The sequence below is a fragment of the Corvus brachyrhynchos genome, unplaced genomic scaffold, assembly GCF_000691975.1.
Source record: "Corvus brachyrhynchos isolate BGI_N302 unplaced genomic scaffold, ASM69197v1 scaffold257, whole genome shotgun sequence".
In the NCBI taxonomy this organism is placed as follows: domain Eukaryota; kingdom Metazoa; phylum Chordata; class Aves; order Passeriformes; family Corvidae; genus Corvus; species Corvus brachyrhynchos.
In genome coordinates, this window is record NW_008239119.1 from 189,105 (window position 1) to 206,791 (window position 17,687).

General features: G+C 46.0%; 1 protein-coding gene across 35 annotated transcripts in view; it reads left to right on the forward strand.

Annotated features, from left to right (window-relative positions):
* Window positions 1-17,687, forward strand: part of EPB41 (erythrocyte membrane protein band 4.1) — an 86,326-nt gene that overhangs the window by 41,848 nt on the left and 26,791 nt on the right. For 15 of the 35 annotated variants that reach the window (XM_017739921.1, XM_017739922.1, XM_017739923.1 and 12 more), the window contains exons 5-15: window positions 2,674-2,716; window positions 4,629-4,704; window positions 5,184-5,402; window positions 7,630-7,717; window positions 8,238-8,390; window positions 9,209-9,306; window positions 9,645-9,817; window positions 11,288-11,404; window positions 12,639-12,767; window positions 15,562-15,767; window positions 17,532-17,588. In XM_017739921.1, coding sequence (XP_017595410.1) covers window positions 2,674-2,716; window positions 4,629-4,704; window positions 5,184-5,402; window positions 7,630-7,717; window positions 8,238-8,390; window positions 9,209-9,306; window positions 9,645-9,817; window positions 11,288-11,404; window positions 12,639-12,767; window positions 15,562-15,767; window positions 17,532-17,588 — 1,359 coding nt within the window. Of the gene's footprint in view, window positions 1-2,673; window positions 2,717-4,628; window positions 4,705-5,183; window positions 5,403-7,629; window positions 7,718-8,237; window positions 8,391-9,208; window positions 9,307-9,644; window positions 9,818-11,287; window positions 11,405-12,638; window positions 12,768-13,947; window positions 14,071-15,561; window positions 15,768-17,531; window positions 17,589-17,687 lie in introns of all 35 variants that reach the window. The other 20 variants (XM_017739912.1, XM_017739914.1, XM_008638073.2 and 17 more) reach the window with 6 other exon arrangements.

A 17,687-nucleotide genomic window follows, 5' to 3' on the forward strand; every position in this document is an offset into this window, starting at 1 on the left:
ACTGGTGTCAGCATTGGGAAGGTCTGGTTGGAGCCATCCAGAGCATTTGGAGTTGAGCCTTTGCCCTGCAGAAGAACAGATGGGACTGTATACCAAAACTCCTACTCACGGTTTCAATTTAAGGTCTTTGTTTGATTTGACTCAAGCAGTGTCTTATCTTTTAAAACCTTGGTTACCCTGTAACTCAACAATTATTCAAGGTCTATTTCATAAAGCCAAAAATGAGATAATTGAAATTAAGGGCCCAATTCTGTGTCCTTTAGACGGGTTATGTTGGTCCATATTCTGACTCTTTCTCTGCTTCACCTGCAGCAATCCCTGTAGCCAGGTGACTGACTGACAGATGTGTGTCATTAAATACTCTATAGTGTTTTATACACAACCAAAAATAACACTATTTGAGGCAGGCAGAACTCCCACTTGGGTTTGTTTTACAGTCTCTGGTGTCTTCCAATTTTCTTGGATGTGAAATGTGTTTCCATGTATATAACGTGGATATTTTTTACCCTCAGAGTTTGTTCTTGCAGAGGGAGAGGTAGGTGTACTTTTAGATCCAACTTAGAGCAAGAAGAGTTTAGCTGGAGCTCCGCTTCTTCTGCGTGTGCTGTGGGTAGCTTGCTGCTGCATTTGGATGTTAGGAAACATTCCTTCCTGGAAAGGGTTGTCAGGCCCTTGGCACAGGCTGCCCAAGGAAGTGGTGGAATCACTGTCCCTGGAAGTGATCAAAAGCATATAGATGGGGCATGTGCAGCCGCGGCTTAGTGGTAGCCTTGGCAGTGCTAGAGAAATGATTGGACTTGGTGATCTTAGAGGGCTTTTCCTGAATGATTCCGTGGTCTCCCAGACCCTTGGACTTGCTCTTCTCACGTCCAGGCTTTTGGCATTGATTCTTCTGGAAGCAGAAGCATGTACCTCCTTCCCCCAAGCCATCCAGGGCCGAGAGGTTATGCATCTTTTTAACCATAGGGACTGAAAACAGATTGTTTTGTCAGGTCTGTGTCCCAGAGCTGGAATCTGGGGAAGATGAGGCCACTGTCCAGGGGTTGTTCAGCTCCAGTGTGGAGGAAGTTGGTTTGGTTTGCTCTGATGGGTGAAAACACCATTATTTTTTTTTAATCTATCTGGTTATGTTTCAATGAACTTTGAAATCTGAAGCTCCATCTCTCTCCTGCTGTAACCTCAAACAAGACTTCCCCAGAGTTACTGATTCACAGGTAAAATGGTGTTAATAGGGTCCAAAGATGAGCTCTGGCACCTCACCTGAGCTGTGTGGAGCAGGTGGAGATACACGTGTGTATTCCTGGATAGGGAGGGGTTGTAGGTGACATTTTCCACCTTGATATTTGGGGAATAAACCTTCCAAGGACCAGTAGTTACCCACATGGACACAGCAGAGGGTGACAGTGGGATTAGGAGGTTGTGACGGAGCAGCTGGTCACCATGGAGCAGCAAGGAGCTCATTGCCCTGAAAGGGAGGATTGTTTCCCACTGATTCATGACCCAGTGGGATAAAAGTGCTGTTAATTGCTGTTCCTATCATTGTCTGCTGGATCAGGCGGGGTGGGATGTATGACTGCACCCTGGGCTCACCCCAGTAACAAGCAGTTGTGGCACCAGCCCGGCCATGGAGATGCTCTGCTCTGAGCTGTGGCCCTAAAAAGAGGAAGCCTTCCTTTCAAATGGATTTTGTATCCCCACTTTTATATGTTAGAGCAGCAGGCATATAAAAAGAGGAGATTAAATGCAAGTATTGCTGTCTCCCTGCCATGAAGTTACGTCTCCTTCTGGTCAGGAGAGATTAGCCTGGGGGATTCAATGAGTTAATTCCTTCACCTCGGGAGACCTGGACAGTCCAAATCCTGCTCAGAGCTGGTGAAAATGAAGAGGTGGTTAAATGTAGCCTCTCCAGGAGGGTTGTTAGCCCAGCGCCAGTGCCTGCAGCAGGACAGGCCCTGACCCCTGCAAAAGGGAAAGGCTCAGACCATGGAAAAAGCAGGAGTTGTGTTTTGAGGCTTACATTGCACCACCATCCCACAAAACCCCAAATTACAGAGGAGGGGGGAAAAAGATACATTTCTAAATTTGTAGCAGAGATAATTACTCGAAACTTGAGTCATAGTTAAATGAAGTTTATGTCACACTATAAAAAATTCCAGCCTTACTCAGGAATTGGGTGTTTTTACTCGTATTTCAGCAATTAGGTCGTTGAAAACTATAGCTAATAATAGAAAGTCTTGGTGATCTTTGATCTGAATAGGGTAAGTAAGGAGACAGGGTGCTTAAAATGAATGTATCTGTCCTATTTACCTATTTTTAAAGGTTCTGGAGAAAAAAAAAAGGTGTTGTACAAGTGCCCCTGGTAGCTGGATGTGGCCGTGGCCGTACCTGCCGCTCTGTTCTTGCAGCCCTAATATTCTGGTTTTTTTCCCCCTCTTGTTCCTCCAGCTTCCTTATGAGTCCCTGGTAGGTGAATGGTTGGAAATACACCCACTGAGACCACAGCCTGGAGTAAAAGTAGCGAAAAATGTACCATCTCTCCAGTTTCCATGGCTGCCTTTGTGTCAAATATTGTGGGGTTTTTTTTTTTTTTGTGCTGTATTTTTAGCAATTTGCAGCTTTCTGTGGTGTTTCTGGAATGTCTGGTAAACTGTGAATGTTTTTATCCTCTTACAGACGTGGCTGGATCCTGCCAAAGAAATAAAAAAGCAGGTTCATGGTAAGTAGATTCAATTTATCATGTGTGGGGAGGTGTGGTTCCTCCCAGTGTGGCTTTGGTGAGCCATCTGGGGGGCCCAGGGATGGGGAGAGGTCAAGTGGGTGGCTAGCAGGGATCAGCACAAGTTCAAGCAGTCTGTGCATCCTTTCTCTCCTTCTTAAGGACTTAGGGATGCTCTAGATTTAGGAAAAAATGTAATTTCCGTGGTAAAACAGCTTGGGGTGTGTTCGCCTGAAGCAAAGCCACACTGTCTGTGCAGTGCTGAAGTGGGGATGTGCTCCTTGCTGGAGGATGGGAAAATGGGTGTCAGTGGGAACCACTGAAATCCCAAAAGAGATTGGGAGACCCCGAGCAGAATTTTATGGTGGAACAAGGTTTTTTATGGACTCTGAGGCTGGAATGAAAAATGGCTTGAGAAATACCAGCTCAAATACCAAATTGTATTTTAGGGTCTGCTAGCACTGAATTAGTTCAAGATGAGGACAGTGTCAAAATTAAATATGTTTTAGAGGCTTTTGTATTCTCTTGGGAGCAAGTCTGACTGCTTTGGAAGTAAAATACTGGTTTTGGGTAGGAAAATACTGTTTTACGGATGCTTTTGGTGGGAAGCCCAGGACAAAGTGTGTCATTAAGGCCAGATTAGGGGGGAAGCGCAGGGCTGTGGAGAAGGGAAAGCTCCTGGTCTTACCAACTTCTCTTGCAATCAGTAGCAGGGTGCGTGTGAAGGGCAGGAGCTGCTCCATCCATAGAATTCATCCATGAGTGTAATGAACAGCAGCCTGCTGTGGAATCTGGCCCCCTGAGATGGGTTAAATGGCAAATTACTTGATTTTACTCAAAGTGAAGGTATTTTGCATGTACATATGAACATGTGGACACCAGTGTGGGGTGGTTTAGGTAACCTCTGCTCCCTTCAATGTCATCTTGGAATCACTTGTTTTGAACTGTGTGTGATGAAAACAACGTGCCTTGTGTTTAATCCCAGTTATGGCGTTGCATAAGAAGTAAATCCAGGAATGCTCCATTCCCCCTCTTCCCTGTGTGAGATTGGAATAAACCTCTGAGCGAGTTAAGCGCAGGGGTAGATCTTCTCTTTCTGAAATAAATCTTATTTCGAACTAGTGTTAAAGGGCACAGCAGGGGGAGATACAACTATGAAAATCACTCAGGGCTGTTTTCTACTGGGAAATGGGATTATTTTCAAGGAGAAGGGAGAGTTACCTCTTCAGCTGTATCATCTGGGCTGTCCCTACCACATATAATGCCAATTCTATGTGTGATTATGTGGATTCTGGCCCAGTTAATGTCTGTAATGGTGCTATACAAGGTTTGCAACAAGCTGTATTAAAGCAATTAGGTCTGGACTTGAAAAGCTCTCCCTATCCTGGTGCTTTCTGGCTTCACCCAGAGGTTGATGCTTGTGTTGGGCTGAGTTTAACCTGTGTCTGACCACCTGATCACAGTGCATTAGGCTGAGGAGTGACTTAGCACAGCCCTCCTCCAAATTTCAAAATTGGGTTGAGCAGTAAACCAGTCCTAATTCATTAGTTACATTCTGTGCCTGACCTCTCTCCATGAATTCCTTTTCAGTCAATGAAAAAACATGTCAGTCATTGAGCTTCTTAGCAAACAATTTAATTTTTGCCACAAGCTGTGGTTAATCCAGGTGAATTTCCCTGCCTTGCTTTTTTTTCTCCTGCTTTTCTTACCTCCTGTATATGAAGTCACATCTTACACTTACACGGATGTTAAGCTGCAGCCAGCTGTGAGAACGAGCGGTATCAAATCAGTGTTGCATCTGCTGAATTCTGAAGATCAGATTGGATTTTCCCAGCTTTTTTTTATATCAACTGACCATCACAAAGCTGTCCTGGTGTGTTTATTTTTCTCAAGCTCTCCCTTGTCATTGCAGGAGGCCCCTGGGATTTTACCTTCAATGTCAAGTTTTATCCGCCAGATCCTGCCCAGCTGACAGAGGACATCACCAGGTGAGTCCCCTGGGAATCCTACTGCCATATTCTTCTGAATGTGGAATAGAAGTGTTTCATATTTGGGTGGTTTTGCCCTCCTTCAGCAAGGAGATCAGATGCCTTCACCTTTTGGAGGGGGTTTGGTTTGCTTTTAGAGGATGTGAGGATGCTCTCACTCGCCACTGGAGTCCATGTGTAAAGCAGTGTCATTTATAACCCTGCCATGTGTGTGTTTGTATAGAAAAGTAAATTCTTACCTTAGGTTTACCCAAAATCTTACCCAAGATTTTCTGGTCATAGTGTCCTTTACTCCCTTTGCAGAGTGGAGGTGACCTTGAATCCCCCAGTCCTCCATGCTGTTTACCTTGGGAATAAGTAAAAATTGGAAATGAGCATTGTTGTGTGTTCATCAGTGGCATAAAAACAGAGACTCTGATCCTCAAGTTAATAAATTTCTCCCTGTTCTCTGTGAATAGTATTTTCCTTTCTGCCCCCAGGTATTACCTGTGTCTGCAACTTAGACAGGACATCCTTACAGGGCGGCTGCCCTGCTCCTTTGCCACCTTGGCCCTGCTGGGTTCCTACACGGTCCAGTCAGAGTTGGGAGACTATGATCCTGATCTCCATGGTCCAGATTACATCAGTGAGTTCAAACTGGCCCCAAACCAGACAAAAGAGCTTGAAGAAAAGGTTATGGAGCTTCATAAAACATACAGGTAAGGTGTGGCAGCTGGAGGCCTTGTTCGTGCACAGCAACAGGAAATAAGGGGAATAATGGGATTTTCTGGTGTTTTCCCCACTTCCGTGAGATACAGAAAATCTGTGGATGTCCCATCTCTGGAAGCATCCAAGGCCAGGCTGGATGGGGCTTGGAGCAACCTGGGGTAGTGGAAGGTGTCCCTGCCCATGGCAGGGGTGGAACTGGATGATCTTAGAGGTCAAAAAAAAAGATCCAGACCATTCTGTGATTCTGTGATGATTCTATGAACATCAACTTTTAACAGAAGATCTAATACTTAGGATAAAATCTTTCTAGAAGCTGGAATTCTTTTTTCCTGCATGAAGAAGAAACTAAGTTTTTGGAAAGCACATGCAAAATCTTGCAATTATTTATTAACAAGTGCATTTTTCCCACAGAATAGCCATGAGAGTGGGGGTTAGTTCACGTGCAAATGTAAAATTGACTTGTTTTAACCTTGCACTTTGTCTTTTCTTAATATATTTCTTTGGGATCTGTGTAATTTTGGATTGTAGTTTGATCTCGTTTCTCTAGAGGCTACAGTTTCTCTCTAGGCTACAGTGTACACACCTACACACCGTAGCCTACAGCCTGTTTGGGGTGTTCTTCTACCACATTTGATGAGTAACATTCATTTCCTAACGTGGAAGGATTCCAGGTGATCCAGGAATTACAAACCTGCAGTTACATGTTTCATAGTGCAGCCATGACCTGGGCAGGGGTGTCTGGTTCAGGTAGGGTTGAACAACTCCTAGGAGTCCCCTTGGTATCAGATTCAAGGGTGACAGTAACTAAACCTCTTCCTCATCTTATTTTGGGCACATCTTCCTTGAAGGGAAAAGAAGGAGCAAAGACAAGACTTTCTCACAGGCAGATGGGAACAAAAAACTGGAGCACAGTGGGAAGGGTGGATGTGGGCCCTGGCTGTGACCAGAGGTACAATTAACACCTCACTCAACCCTGCAAATCAATATTTTAAATTGATTCCCCTCCATTTACACTGAGAGGAGAGGAAATGAGGGAAAATAAGTACTGGGCCTCTGACAAGCTTCATAACTTGGAGTCAAAGGCCGTTGGCTATGCTAGAAGTGGTGGATCACAGTGCTGAATTATTCATGGCTTCATTAGAAGGAGGCTTCAAAAGGTATAAGATGTAGTTATATTTCATCTGTCTGCATGTGCAGGAGGAAGCAACACGTCCCCGTTTAATTTCTGGTCCATATTCTGTGAACATTAAACTTCAGAAGATTTTCAGTGGGAATCCTAGAATCATGGAATTGTTAAGGTTGTAAAAGACTTCGAAGACCATTGAGTCCAGCCATTTACCCAGCCCTTCCAAGCCTGTCACTAAACTATGTCCCCGAGTGTATCATCTATGTGTTTTTTGGACATTTCCAGGGAAATCTCTGCTAAACCATGCCCCAGCACTTGCTACTGTATTTGCAAAGCACAAGGCACATATCAAGATGGTGACTGCTCCTGGGGCCTTCCTACAAGATTGTCCTTACAGTGGACTTTGCCCCGTCTCTCACCACTCAAACCTCTGTTTACATCACACACAAGATGTATGTGAGCGCTCAGTAAGGAAGACATCAAAGGAGGGCAGAAAATGAAATGTATGCAGCTGAATCCTCTCCCAGCAGAGCTGTTAATGTACCACATACACCAGGAACTTATTAACAGGGACACTTCAATAACGTTGATAATGGCCTCCATTATCAGGATGTCTTTGTTAAATTGTGCCACTCCTGCAGACAGGGCACCATCTGTTCCCAGAAAACCCCATATTCATCTGGTCCCCCAACTGGAATCTCTGCTGAGTGGTTTCAGCTGTCCGTGTGTTTGGTTTGGAGAACAATAGCTGGGTTTGGGGAGGTCTGGAGGCAGCAGGTCTGGGGGGACAGGACCTGTCACCTTTTGCTCAGTTGGGTTTCTTATGCTGAATCAAGTTTCGTCACCTCACTGCTCTTCCTCACTTCCTTCTCTAGTGTCTGTACAGCTTCACAGGAATAAAGTGCAGCCACGTTACTGGGATGTCTCAAACCACAAATTTGGGCAGTCAGAGTGATTTAATAATTAGTCAGCTGGGCAAAAATTTGTTTGTATTGAAAGCAAAAGAAAATCTAAAGAATTTCATGAAGTCTGATCTGTCTCCTCTTAAAAACAGCAGTTTCGAGAATACCAAGCCCTTTCTTTTTCTGCAGATCCATGACTCCAGCCCAAGCAGACCTGGAATTTCTTGAGAATGCAAAAAAGCTGTCTATGTATGGAGTCGACCTTCACCAAGCCAAGGTGTGTGTGCACCTACCTGTGGATTTTGTAATTTGATTATCCTTCCCTTGCAGGAGCAAGTTTACCTGTTTCAGGAAACTCCTTTGGAAAGAGAGGAAGTATGGAAATGCAGACATACAACAGAAAAAAAATCCTGCAAGAGAAGTGATTCTTCCTGGTTTCTTATTATTTATATGTCACAGGAAACTTTCCAAAGCTCCTCGTATAGACAGGTCCTTGCTCTGAGTAACTTAGAATACAATATATATTCCCTGCCACATGAGCCTCTGTGCTCCAGGAAATGCAGGATGGGCCCTAGATGAGCCCTTTGGGCAACCAGCAGAACAGGAGAGAGCAGCAGGAGGGAGGAGGTTGTCAGGAAAAGTGTGAACAAGAAGGGAGGCTGGCCGTGGAGCTGGGAGCTGGAGTCTGGGTGGTGGGGAGGTGATTTATGTGAAGACCAGAGAGATAATTTGGAAGGCAGCTGTTGGCATGAAACTCATAACCCTGACACTGCTTAAATCCTCATCTGCATTCCCAGGACTTGGAAGGAGTGGATATCACTCTGGGAGTCTGTTCCAGTGGCCTTCTTGTTTACAAAGATAAACTGAGAATCAACCGCTTCCCGTGGCCCAAAGTCCTGAAGATTTCCTACAAACGCAGCAGCTTCTTCATAAAGATTCGGCCGGGGGAGGTACGGCTGGCTGCTGCGGGCTCCTGCCGTGCTCTGCTTCCTTGTGTGTGTCCCTGGAATGGAGCGGGGAGGGCTCAGGCTCTTCCCTGCGTGAGCGTGTGACATCGGGGTGTCAGACCTCGGCTGGTGCCGAGCCCGGGCGGAGCTGGAGCTGCGGCCCAGCTGGTGACAGTGTAACCAGCTGGTGACATCCAGCACCACCTCCTGGCATCCCCGGGTATTCCCAGCATCCAGGGAAACTCGTGGGAGGTTGACAACTGAAACTGGGGCAGCTCTAACTACTTTTTTTGGAAACAGGGCAAGACAATGGCTCTTTGTCTTGCTTTCATTCAAAGAAAATAATTAAATATTAGAATGAGCTTTTCACCTAAGTGCAGGAGGCAGGGAAAGGATGCATTGATGCTACCTCTCATGAATGGGGAAATCCCTGGAGCAGCCTGGCTGCATCAGGGAGAGAGGCTACAATGGGGATCCACCTCTCTCATCTTCTTCCTCCTTCTGCTTTCACTGCCATGACCCGGCCTCGCAGGGAGGTCAGTGTTTGACCCCAGCCCACAGCTGGGTGGTGTGACAGGGAGGAATAAATGATCTGACTGGCTGCAAAACCTGCGGCATGTTCCTCTGCAAATCCCGGTGCATCCTGAGGGATGCCCAGACTAGTGCCCAAAGCCCTCTCTTTCCTCTGACCTGAGATCCTGCTGCACATTGCAGGGCAAGTTCAGCAGTTTGTGCCACAGCAGAACAGGGTGGTGGGCTGGGGACTGGGCTCCTGTCACATTTATTTCCTGCTATACCTAAATAACTGATATTTTCCACAGCAAGAACAGTATGAAAGTACAATTGGGTTCAAGCTACCAAGTTACCGGGCAGCAAAGAAGCTGTGGAAAGTATGTGTTGAACATCACACCTTCTTCAGGTGGGTTTTCTGAACAGTAGCCTCACCTTGAGTAACTTAGTGCTTGAATTTAACTATTGAAAATGAATATTGTTCTTTAGAGTTTTGGAAAAATTAAGTGAAATGGTTGCAGGGACTGTAGGTGTTTATTTTTCAGTAAATTTTAAGCAAGTTCTGCTTTTCAAGACTCATAAGACAGAGATCTTTGGGTCATGTAGATGTGAGACATTATTAGTATGTGCATTTTCTTGGCTGGGTGGATGCAAGGGATTCCTTTAATGTATATTTTAATTCCTCTTCACATGCCCCTTCCTCGCCCTGGAGGTGTGATTTTTAAATGGTGTGTGTGTGTCTTTCAGGCTGACTTCCACCGAGGCCATCCCGAAGAGCAGGTTCCTGGCGCTGGGCTCCAAGTTCCGCTACAGTGGCCGGACGCAGGCGCAGACACGGCAGGCGAGTGCCCTGATCGACCGGCCCGCGCCCCAGTTCGAGCGCACGGCCAGCAAGAGAGCGTCCAGGAGCCTCGATGGAGGTGAGTGAGTCCCTGCTGCTTCTTCTCTCTCCCTTCTGGAATCACTAGGATGCTGAATTACTCCTTAAGGAACACCTGGATTCCCTGCTGTACAAAAATGCAGGCGTAACTTGTACTGTACTGTAGTACAAGACCTTGTTCCCACCCCTTACATATTTAGGAATTATGTGCCTGTACTGAGACTGAATTGATGCTCAGTTGGTAAGAGCAGGGTGCTGATAACACCAAAGGGATGGATTTGTTCCCCATATAGGTCCTTCACTTAAGAGGTGGACTCGATGATCCTTGTGGGTCCCTTCCAACTCAGAAAATTCTGTTTCATCACACAACCTTCATTCACATCAACAAAACCAACCAACCAAAACAAAAATTCCCCCTACAAAAACCATAACAGCATCATCACAACACAGAACAAAAGTGGACAGTTTACACCAAATCCCTTGTCCCTTCAGCACAATCACAAGAAGAATTCTCCACGATTGTTCCACTCTCTAACATTGTTCAGTACTTTTTCCCATTACCTCTCCCAGTTTTTATCTCAATATCACAGCAGTGTGAGGGCTGTTACGGGTAAATGAACGTCATCTCAGCCAGACCCAATACAAAAATGCAAGCCAAGGGTGGTCCCAGCAGAACTCACTGATGAAAAGAATGTAGCCGGGTGCTGAAGGCTTATGGCAAAGTTCTGTTTGTAATGATATTTCTTCATTCAATCTCAAAGCATTTTCCTTTAGAAAATCGGGAATTAAGCCATTCTGTTTGTTTTGTTTAATGTAACTTCTTAAATTCCATAGTTTTACATGAGGGGGAGATTTTTTGCCACGATGGAAACTTTTCTGGTGTCTCTTAAAGCAATGCTCAGGTTGGAGTTGAGGTGTGTCAGTCAGATGGGCTCATCCCTGAGATTTTTAAAAGAGATGGATAGCAGTAGAGGAGGTGAGGCATGGAAAAGGGAGTGCCTAAGTTTGATCCATGTGACCTGTATCACAGGGTGTTAAGATCCAGGGAAAGAAAAAAAAACACCTGATGGAGCAGGGCCCGTGTCGCTTCGAGCCCTGAATTTGTGCTGCAGCCTGGGGGCACCCAGCTGCCCAGCACCCCATGGCCAGCAGCAGCCAGGCTGTCCTTGCTCCTGGGCTCAGTGACATCCTGAGCCTGGGCTTTGTGCCTCAGAACTGGAGGGAAGGGATGGTTCAAGCTTCATAAAGCAAATCCAAATTCCAGCTTCCCTGTGGTCTGGGCATGTGAAGTTCCTCAGGCACGGGGCACAGCAGCGAGGGGACTGGTGCTGCTGGTTTCCCCTCGCCCATGCCATTGACCCCAGATGAGTAGAGAAATCGCAGCTGCAGTGCTACACCTGGATGTCAGAGCTTGGAAAAGAGCCAGCCTGGGAATGTGACACTCCTGCCCCCGTTGATGTCTGCGCCTTTGCTGTGCGGGAGGTCGTTAATGTGTGCCCCATTTCTTCAGCTAAACGTGCGACTCAAAAGGTTGAGTTCAGAACCGTAGAGGAAGAGAAGCAGAAGGAGGTGGTGGTGGTTGAGGTTCCTGAACCAAAACCTGCGGATCAGATCCGAGAGAAGCCAGGTATAGCTGTGGTGGTGGCTGAAACTCTCTGCAGTGCCTTTCCTATCCTCTACATGCTTGTTCCTGACAATTCCAAGTTTCACCAAATCTGGTGGCTTTCTCTTTTCATTTCTTTGCAAGAAGAGTTTTGCAGTGAGGTGACACAGCCCAGCTCTGGGAGACTCCTTAAATTTCCACTTTGCACCTCATTAGACCATAATTCTTGTGGGGAGGTAGGGAAAAGATTAGGATGTGCTGGCACTCGAGAACTCTCTTGTTAAATTTGGGTAGTTTTGTATATATGGATTTGAAAACTTTAAAGTTTGATCTTGAAACATCTTGTGAAGCTTCTGAAATTCTTTATCCCAGGACCTCCTTGCCATTTTGGGTTGGGGTTTTTTTGGGGTTTGAGAAATGCTACCCATTTTACTCTGTGGAGCTTGTATTTCTCTTAGGATAGGTACTATTAATAAATATGAATGTCCTTATGAGGTGTGTAGGTACAGCAGCAGATTTGAATATTCGTATCACAGCAGCAGTGTTGCAAATATTGCAGTCTTCATCACTTGGGTAGCGACCACCTGTGGTGTGTTAGGGCTGCATATAATTCGCATGCAAATGCTTCGGGTACCCTCCTCCCACCCAGAATTTTTTACGGCGTACTTTTGACTGCATTACTGCTTTTCTAGTATCTAGATCAAGTTTTCATGAGGTGTGGCAAACTTCCCCACCATGGGCATTCCTTGAATCCTCACTAATCAGCATCTCCTGGTGGAGAAAGCCCGGTGCTGTAAAAGCAGAAGATGGGGAATTTCAGACACCAGGGTAGATTAGAAGTTCATCACTCAAATATGTTCAATTAAAAATGCTAGGTTTTAGATAGGATTTTATCTGGATGTGTTTTTCCTGGATTTTGCCAGCCAGCACCTGCCTCCCTCCAGACTTTGTGGGCAGAGCCCTTCCTAGTTCCACGCTCAAGAGCTGTTCATGTGTCCCACGTCTCCCTTCCTGGGCAAGGAGCCCGTAAAGCTTATTTTTGTGTTCTTTTCTCCTCTCATCCAATACACTGTTGGGTCTGACAGCATTAGAAAGACTGACACACAGTTCCATGGTGGGAAATTACTATTGAGCTGCCTCCAAACCTCCTTGCTTGTTCCCAGCTACGGAGAAGGATCTCCTCACTCCTTGCCGTGGTGACCGTTGCGGGTCTGTGCGGGTCCCCACCCCCCATTAACACCTGCAAACCTCTTTCTAGCCAAACACACTCTTGAAACTTTTGAAATGAAACCCATTGCAGAGGAGGAAGAGGAGGAGGAGAAGGTAGAGGTGGTTAAGGTTCCTGTTGTCAAGCCAAAGTCAGCGGAGCTGGTGCAGCCGCGGTCAGGTACAGCCGCAGTGGTGTTTGGCAGCGGTGGCTCCTGTGCTGTTGCTGCTGGGGTGAAGTGATGCAGTGCTGTAGGACAGAGGTTACACTGGTTGTGGTGCTGTTTGTTGGCACTAAAATCACCCCGGCTTGCCGTGTGCTGCTTTTCAGGTGCTCTGGGTGCAGTGAGGGGGTGCCGTGCCCTGGCTGTGTGTGCAAATGAGTGTGCAGTGGCCTCTTAATGCTCCTCCAATACTGTCCCTTCTTGTGAGGTTTGTTCCCCTGAGCTGTAGGAACGTGCAGTGCCTGGAAATCAGGTTACGAGATCTGGGACTGCTGGAGGTCACCTATATTCCACTTAATTTCTTCGCTAGGGAGCTGCTACTTCCCTAGTTGGGGAACGATGTCAGAGCAACATCGCTGCTGCAGATTCATATTAATCATAATTAAAAGTAGAGTTGATTATTTTTTATCAGGAAGAGGAAGTTGAAGCCATAGAGGGAGGTAACTGGGAACATCCCGTGTTTCCTTGGTTAGTATGAAAACCACTGGAGGATGGTCATGGCCCCAAGGCTGCCAGAGCTCCAGGAACATTTGGACAATGCTTTCAGGCACCAGGTGGGATGTCCTGTGCAGGACCAGGAGTTGGACTTGATGATCCCTGTGGGTCTCTTCGAACTCCGCAGATTCTGTGATGGGATGTATGGCAGCAGATGGAACATCAGCTGGTGTCAGACCCGAACACATCCAGGGCTCTCCTGCTGGAGCTGCCCCTTCTCATCAACCTCCTGCACTTTTCTTCATCCTGGCTTTTCTGCTCCCAGTAGGGACTGTTGGTGAGGTGATGGTGATCAGTCATAGAATTCTGGAATGGTTTGGGTTGGAAGGGACCTTAAGGATCATCCAGTTCCAGCCTATGTTTTATATCTCGTATTTTGGGGCAGTGCTTTTTACTGTGTTTAAATCATGTGTCAAAATAGCCAAAGGTGGTTAATCAGGAAAATGTAACTAAAATACAGTTCTGGCAGCCCAGAACTCATTGTTGGATGGCACAGGAAAAGCTTGGTGTCTGTTACCATTTTTCCTACATGTCTTGATGCTCTGGGAGAGCAGCAAGAGAGGTGGCCCTGCGGATTTACTGGTGGCAATATTGCTGCTTCCTCTTTAAGGTGGCATTTTAACACATCCGTAACTTTTTTAGCCAAACGTGATCTTGGCAGTATTGAGATAAGCCCAGTTGAAGAGGAGGAGGAGGAGGAGGAGGAGGAGGAGGAAGAGAAAATGATGGTGGTGAGAGAACTAGAACCGTTCCCGAAGGAGTCAGGTACCACCTCAATGACAGCTTTGCACTCCCAGCATCCTCCTCATCCCGGCCATCCCTGCCATCTCACCTCTGTACAACCTTCCCAGCAGCTGTCACTGCTTCCGTGACATAAATACACTGGGACACAGCACCGACTGTCCTTCGAAGAGGCCAACACAGTGTCTGGGTCACAGAAATGAACTGCTGTGCTGAGGAGCAGGGAGAGAGTGGAGCTGGCAGTGGTGGGGTGGGTTTTAAGGTTGCTTACAACAGGATGTGGTGTCCAGGAGTTTGTCTTGAAAGTGTAATTCCAATCTCTGGAAGCTCAGGTTCTTTTTTTCCCCTCCACCTTGTACATTTTTGGCCATGTGGATACTTTATGCTCTCTGTGTTTTGTTAAGACACAGATGAGATGTTGTTACCTTTTCAGTACAACGGGAGTTCTTACTAAGGAGTTGCTTGAAATTACAATTTTTATTTTAACACCAAATTTTCTAGTGTCTTTGACTGACTGGCTGGACACAAGTGACCTCCTGTTGGCCGGAATAGGATACACAGTATGATCCTGCTGCAGACTGTGGCTTTGGGAATATGAGACCACATCAAAGATAATATTTTATGTGACAGGGTATCATTTTAGTGAAACATCCCTAAAAACCAACATTAGGAGAACCAAATAGCTTATTGTATCCCTAGGTACACACAGGAAATTAATTTGGGCTTGCTTTGTCATGCAGCTCTGGCTTGAATATTTCCTTGGGGTCAGGCAACTACCTGGCAAATCAGGAATTGAAAGAAATGAGTAGGCAGTTGATTTTATGTGGACCTAGTGCTTGTATTTATGACTGTCATCCTCTGAAAAGATGATTTTTGGCAGCATGCTGTTCATTTCTGCACTGTCACTGGCCTGGAGGTGCTGGGTATCTTCCCACCGCGCTGCCGTGAAGATACCCGGTTCAGACACGCAGCCCCAGCCTGCCTTGAAACCCACCGGGAAGTTGCTGACAAGGTTTCTAGAGCAATGCTTGTTGATTATTTTTTGGGGAGAGAGAGGAAAGCCTGTGTTTTCTCTTCCAGAAGCCATCTGTTTCTGGTTGAGGAGATGCCCATGAGTACAGAACTCCTCATGCTGTGTCTTTTCTAGTTGCATTGGAGTGGAGTCTGTGTCAGTTGTGTGTGAAGGACCCAGAAATCCATGGCACAATGTCAAAAATAGATTTGCCTTTCTGGTGTGGCTTCTCTGCAGAGTGCAAGCTTGCTTTTTGTAAACCATATGGTGTGGGGTTTTATTTGATTTTATTTTAAACCATAAGGAAAATAATCTCAACTCTCCCGTACTAAACGCACAAGCTGCTTTGCTCAACATCTTTATTTCTTTTCCCTTTTCTTTTGTCCTCCTCCTCCTTCTCCCTTTCTTTTTAAATGACAGCACTGTAATTTGGAAAGACTTTGCATAGTGCTTTGAAAAATTACCTGCTCTGAACCTTGTCCCTGTCTGTCCCCCATCCTCAGCAGTGGCCGTGATAACCCCAGAGCGGAGTCCCCGGCCCACCTCAGCCCCGGCCATCGCTCAGAGCCACCCCGCAGAGCCAGCCCCAGCTAAGCCTGACGTGAAGGACGTGGCCACATCTAAAGTAGGGAAGGAAACAGCAAAACTTGATGTGAGACGTGAAGAATTTCCACCGGAGAAAGCCAAGGAGCCAGTGGATGCCTCAAGGGTAGGTCAGAGCAGGGTCTCTTGGGAAGAGCCAGGCTGGAGCATCACTCGAGAAGCCACCCCAAAGCAGGAGCTCTGTCCTGGGAGATGAGGGGTTTATCCCTCTCCCAGGTGTTGCGTTGGAGCAGGCATGGGGGTCTGGGTGCCAGGGAAATCCCAGCCCTGGCATTCCAGGTAGAAGAAGGAGCTCCAGGGCAGACGGGTTTTGGTGGTTGTAGTCAAAGCAAGTGCAGCCTGCTGATAGATGGTTAAAAACACTGGCAAAAGCTGCACGTGGTCATGGAACTGGAGTTCAGGGCTTACCCGTGGTCAGGCTGTACCCCCCGATTCCTGGTATGACAGCAGGAGGGAATTCAGTGAAATCAGTGATAATGGATCTGGTCTGCAGCTCAGCGCCAGAATGTTTTTCACATTGATAGGCTTTTGCTGGGAGAGCTGGTAATACAGTGCTGCAAACTGGACTAAAACTTTAGTTGAAAATGACACTGGTGAGACCTTGGGGAGTTTATTGTTTAAATTCAGTACTTTTAACCATTATTTGATCTTTCTACAAGTGCCTGAGGTCTTTGCTGGGGTTGATATGTGTGTGCTGTTCTAATAAGTTGAAATAATGTGCAAAGTTATTGTTGATACTACAGTGTCCTTAATATTCTGCAGATCTTACTGACTTATTGAAACCTTGCAGTGGTGCACCAGAAGTGTTTGCCTTGAGACCCAATTTTCACATTACTCCAAAATTTAGCTGCTCTCAGCATTGCTGGAGCCACATATTCTATAACATATCACACAGTGGGTCTTGTGTGAACATCTCCAGGGAAGATTCCTATTAATTAAGGTTGGGAGAGGAAGGTGAAGAAAGGGCAGTTGCTTCAAAAAATCCCATGGCCTGTGTGAACAGTAGTTTTTAAATGAAAATGCTGAAGGGAACTTCAGGCTGTCACTGTTGGGTGGGAATCGGAGCATAGAATTCCTGCCCTGCTGTTCCTGCCCAGCTGCTCCCCCTCCCTCATGTTACACTGAGAACGAGGAAATTTTACTTATCCCATCTCACTTATTGCAGGTTTTTTCCTAAATGCTTAAACACTGGATTTTTTCCCCCTTTAAATATAGATGTGGGAGGAAATTGTGGATTTAAACGTGCCAAATTTACTGTTTCTCCAATGGAGCTGCATCACTTCTTTTAACACCCACTGATGCTTTTGCCTTCAGAGTCCTTTGCAATCCAGTTTCCCTAAAATACTTCCCTTAGAGTGTTAAGACAATCTTGGCTCTCTACTTATGGACAGGAAAGAACTTAATTTGTGATGTTAGGCTTGGTTTTGTAGCTATGCCTGTTCTTACTGCCTCTGCCAACATAATACATGTGATATAACCAATAATTTCTGGGTTTGGGAAGGTCTGTGTTAATTTGAGCATGTTGCTTTGTTTGGATTTTCACTGGGAGATCCAGCTGCAAACGCCATTTGAAAACATTGCCTGGCCAAGCTAATGCAAGTGGGAAGCCCTTCTTCAGAAGCACTGGAGAGCACTGGTTTCAAATACAAATAATTCTCAACCTGGAGGAATTATTTAACATGCTGTTGACTAACAGAGTGCTGGGGAGCTGCCGTGTCATTAACCCCTGCCCAGGGCTGCATGTTGGTTTTTGCATGTTCCCCCAGCACTTCAAAACCAACTTTATGCAGCCGTGTTTGGAAACTAAATGGTTTCTTGAAACAAATCTACTAACGAGAAATGTTTTTACCAATTTATTTCTTAAATGTAGGTGAGGAAAACACACATTGAGGTCACAGTCCCCACCACGAATGGTGCCCAGCCCCAGGTTTGTGCTAATAATTCAGTTTAGGTTGTTCACACTTTTTTTTTTCCAAGGTTCAACGTAGTTAAATGAACCAACAAATGTTTTTTTTTTTTTTTTTTT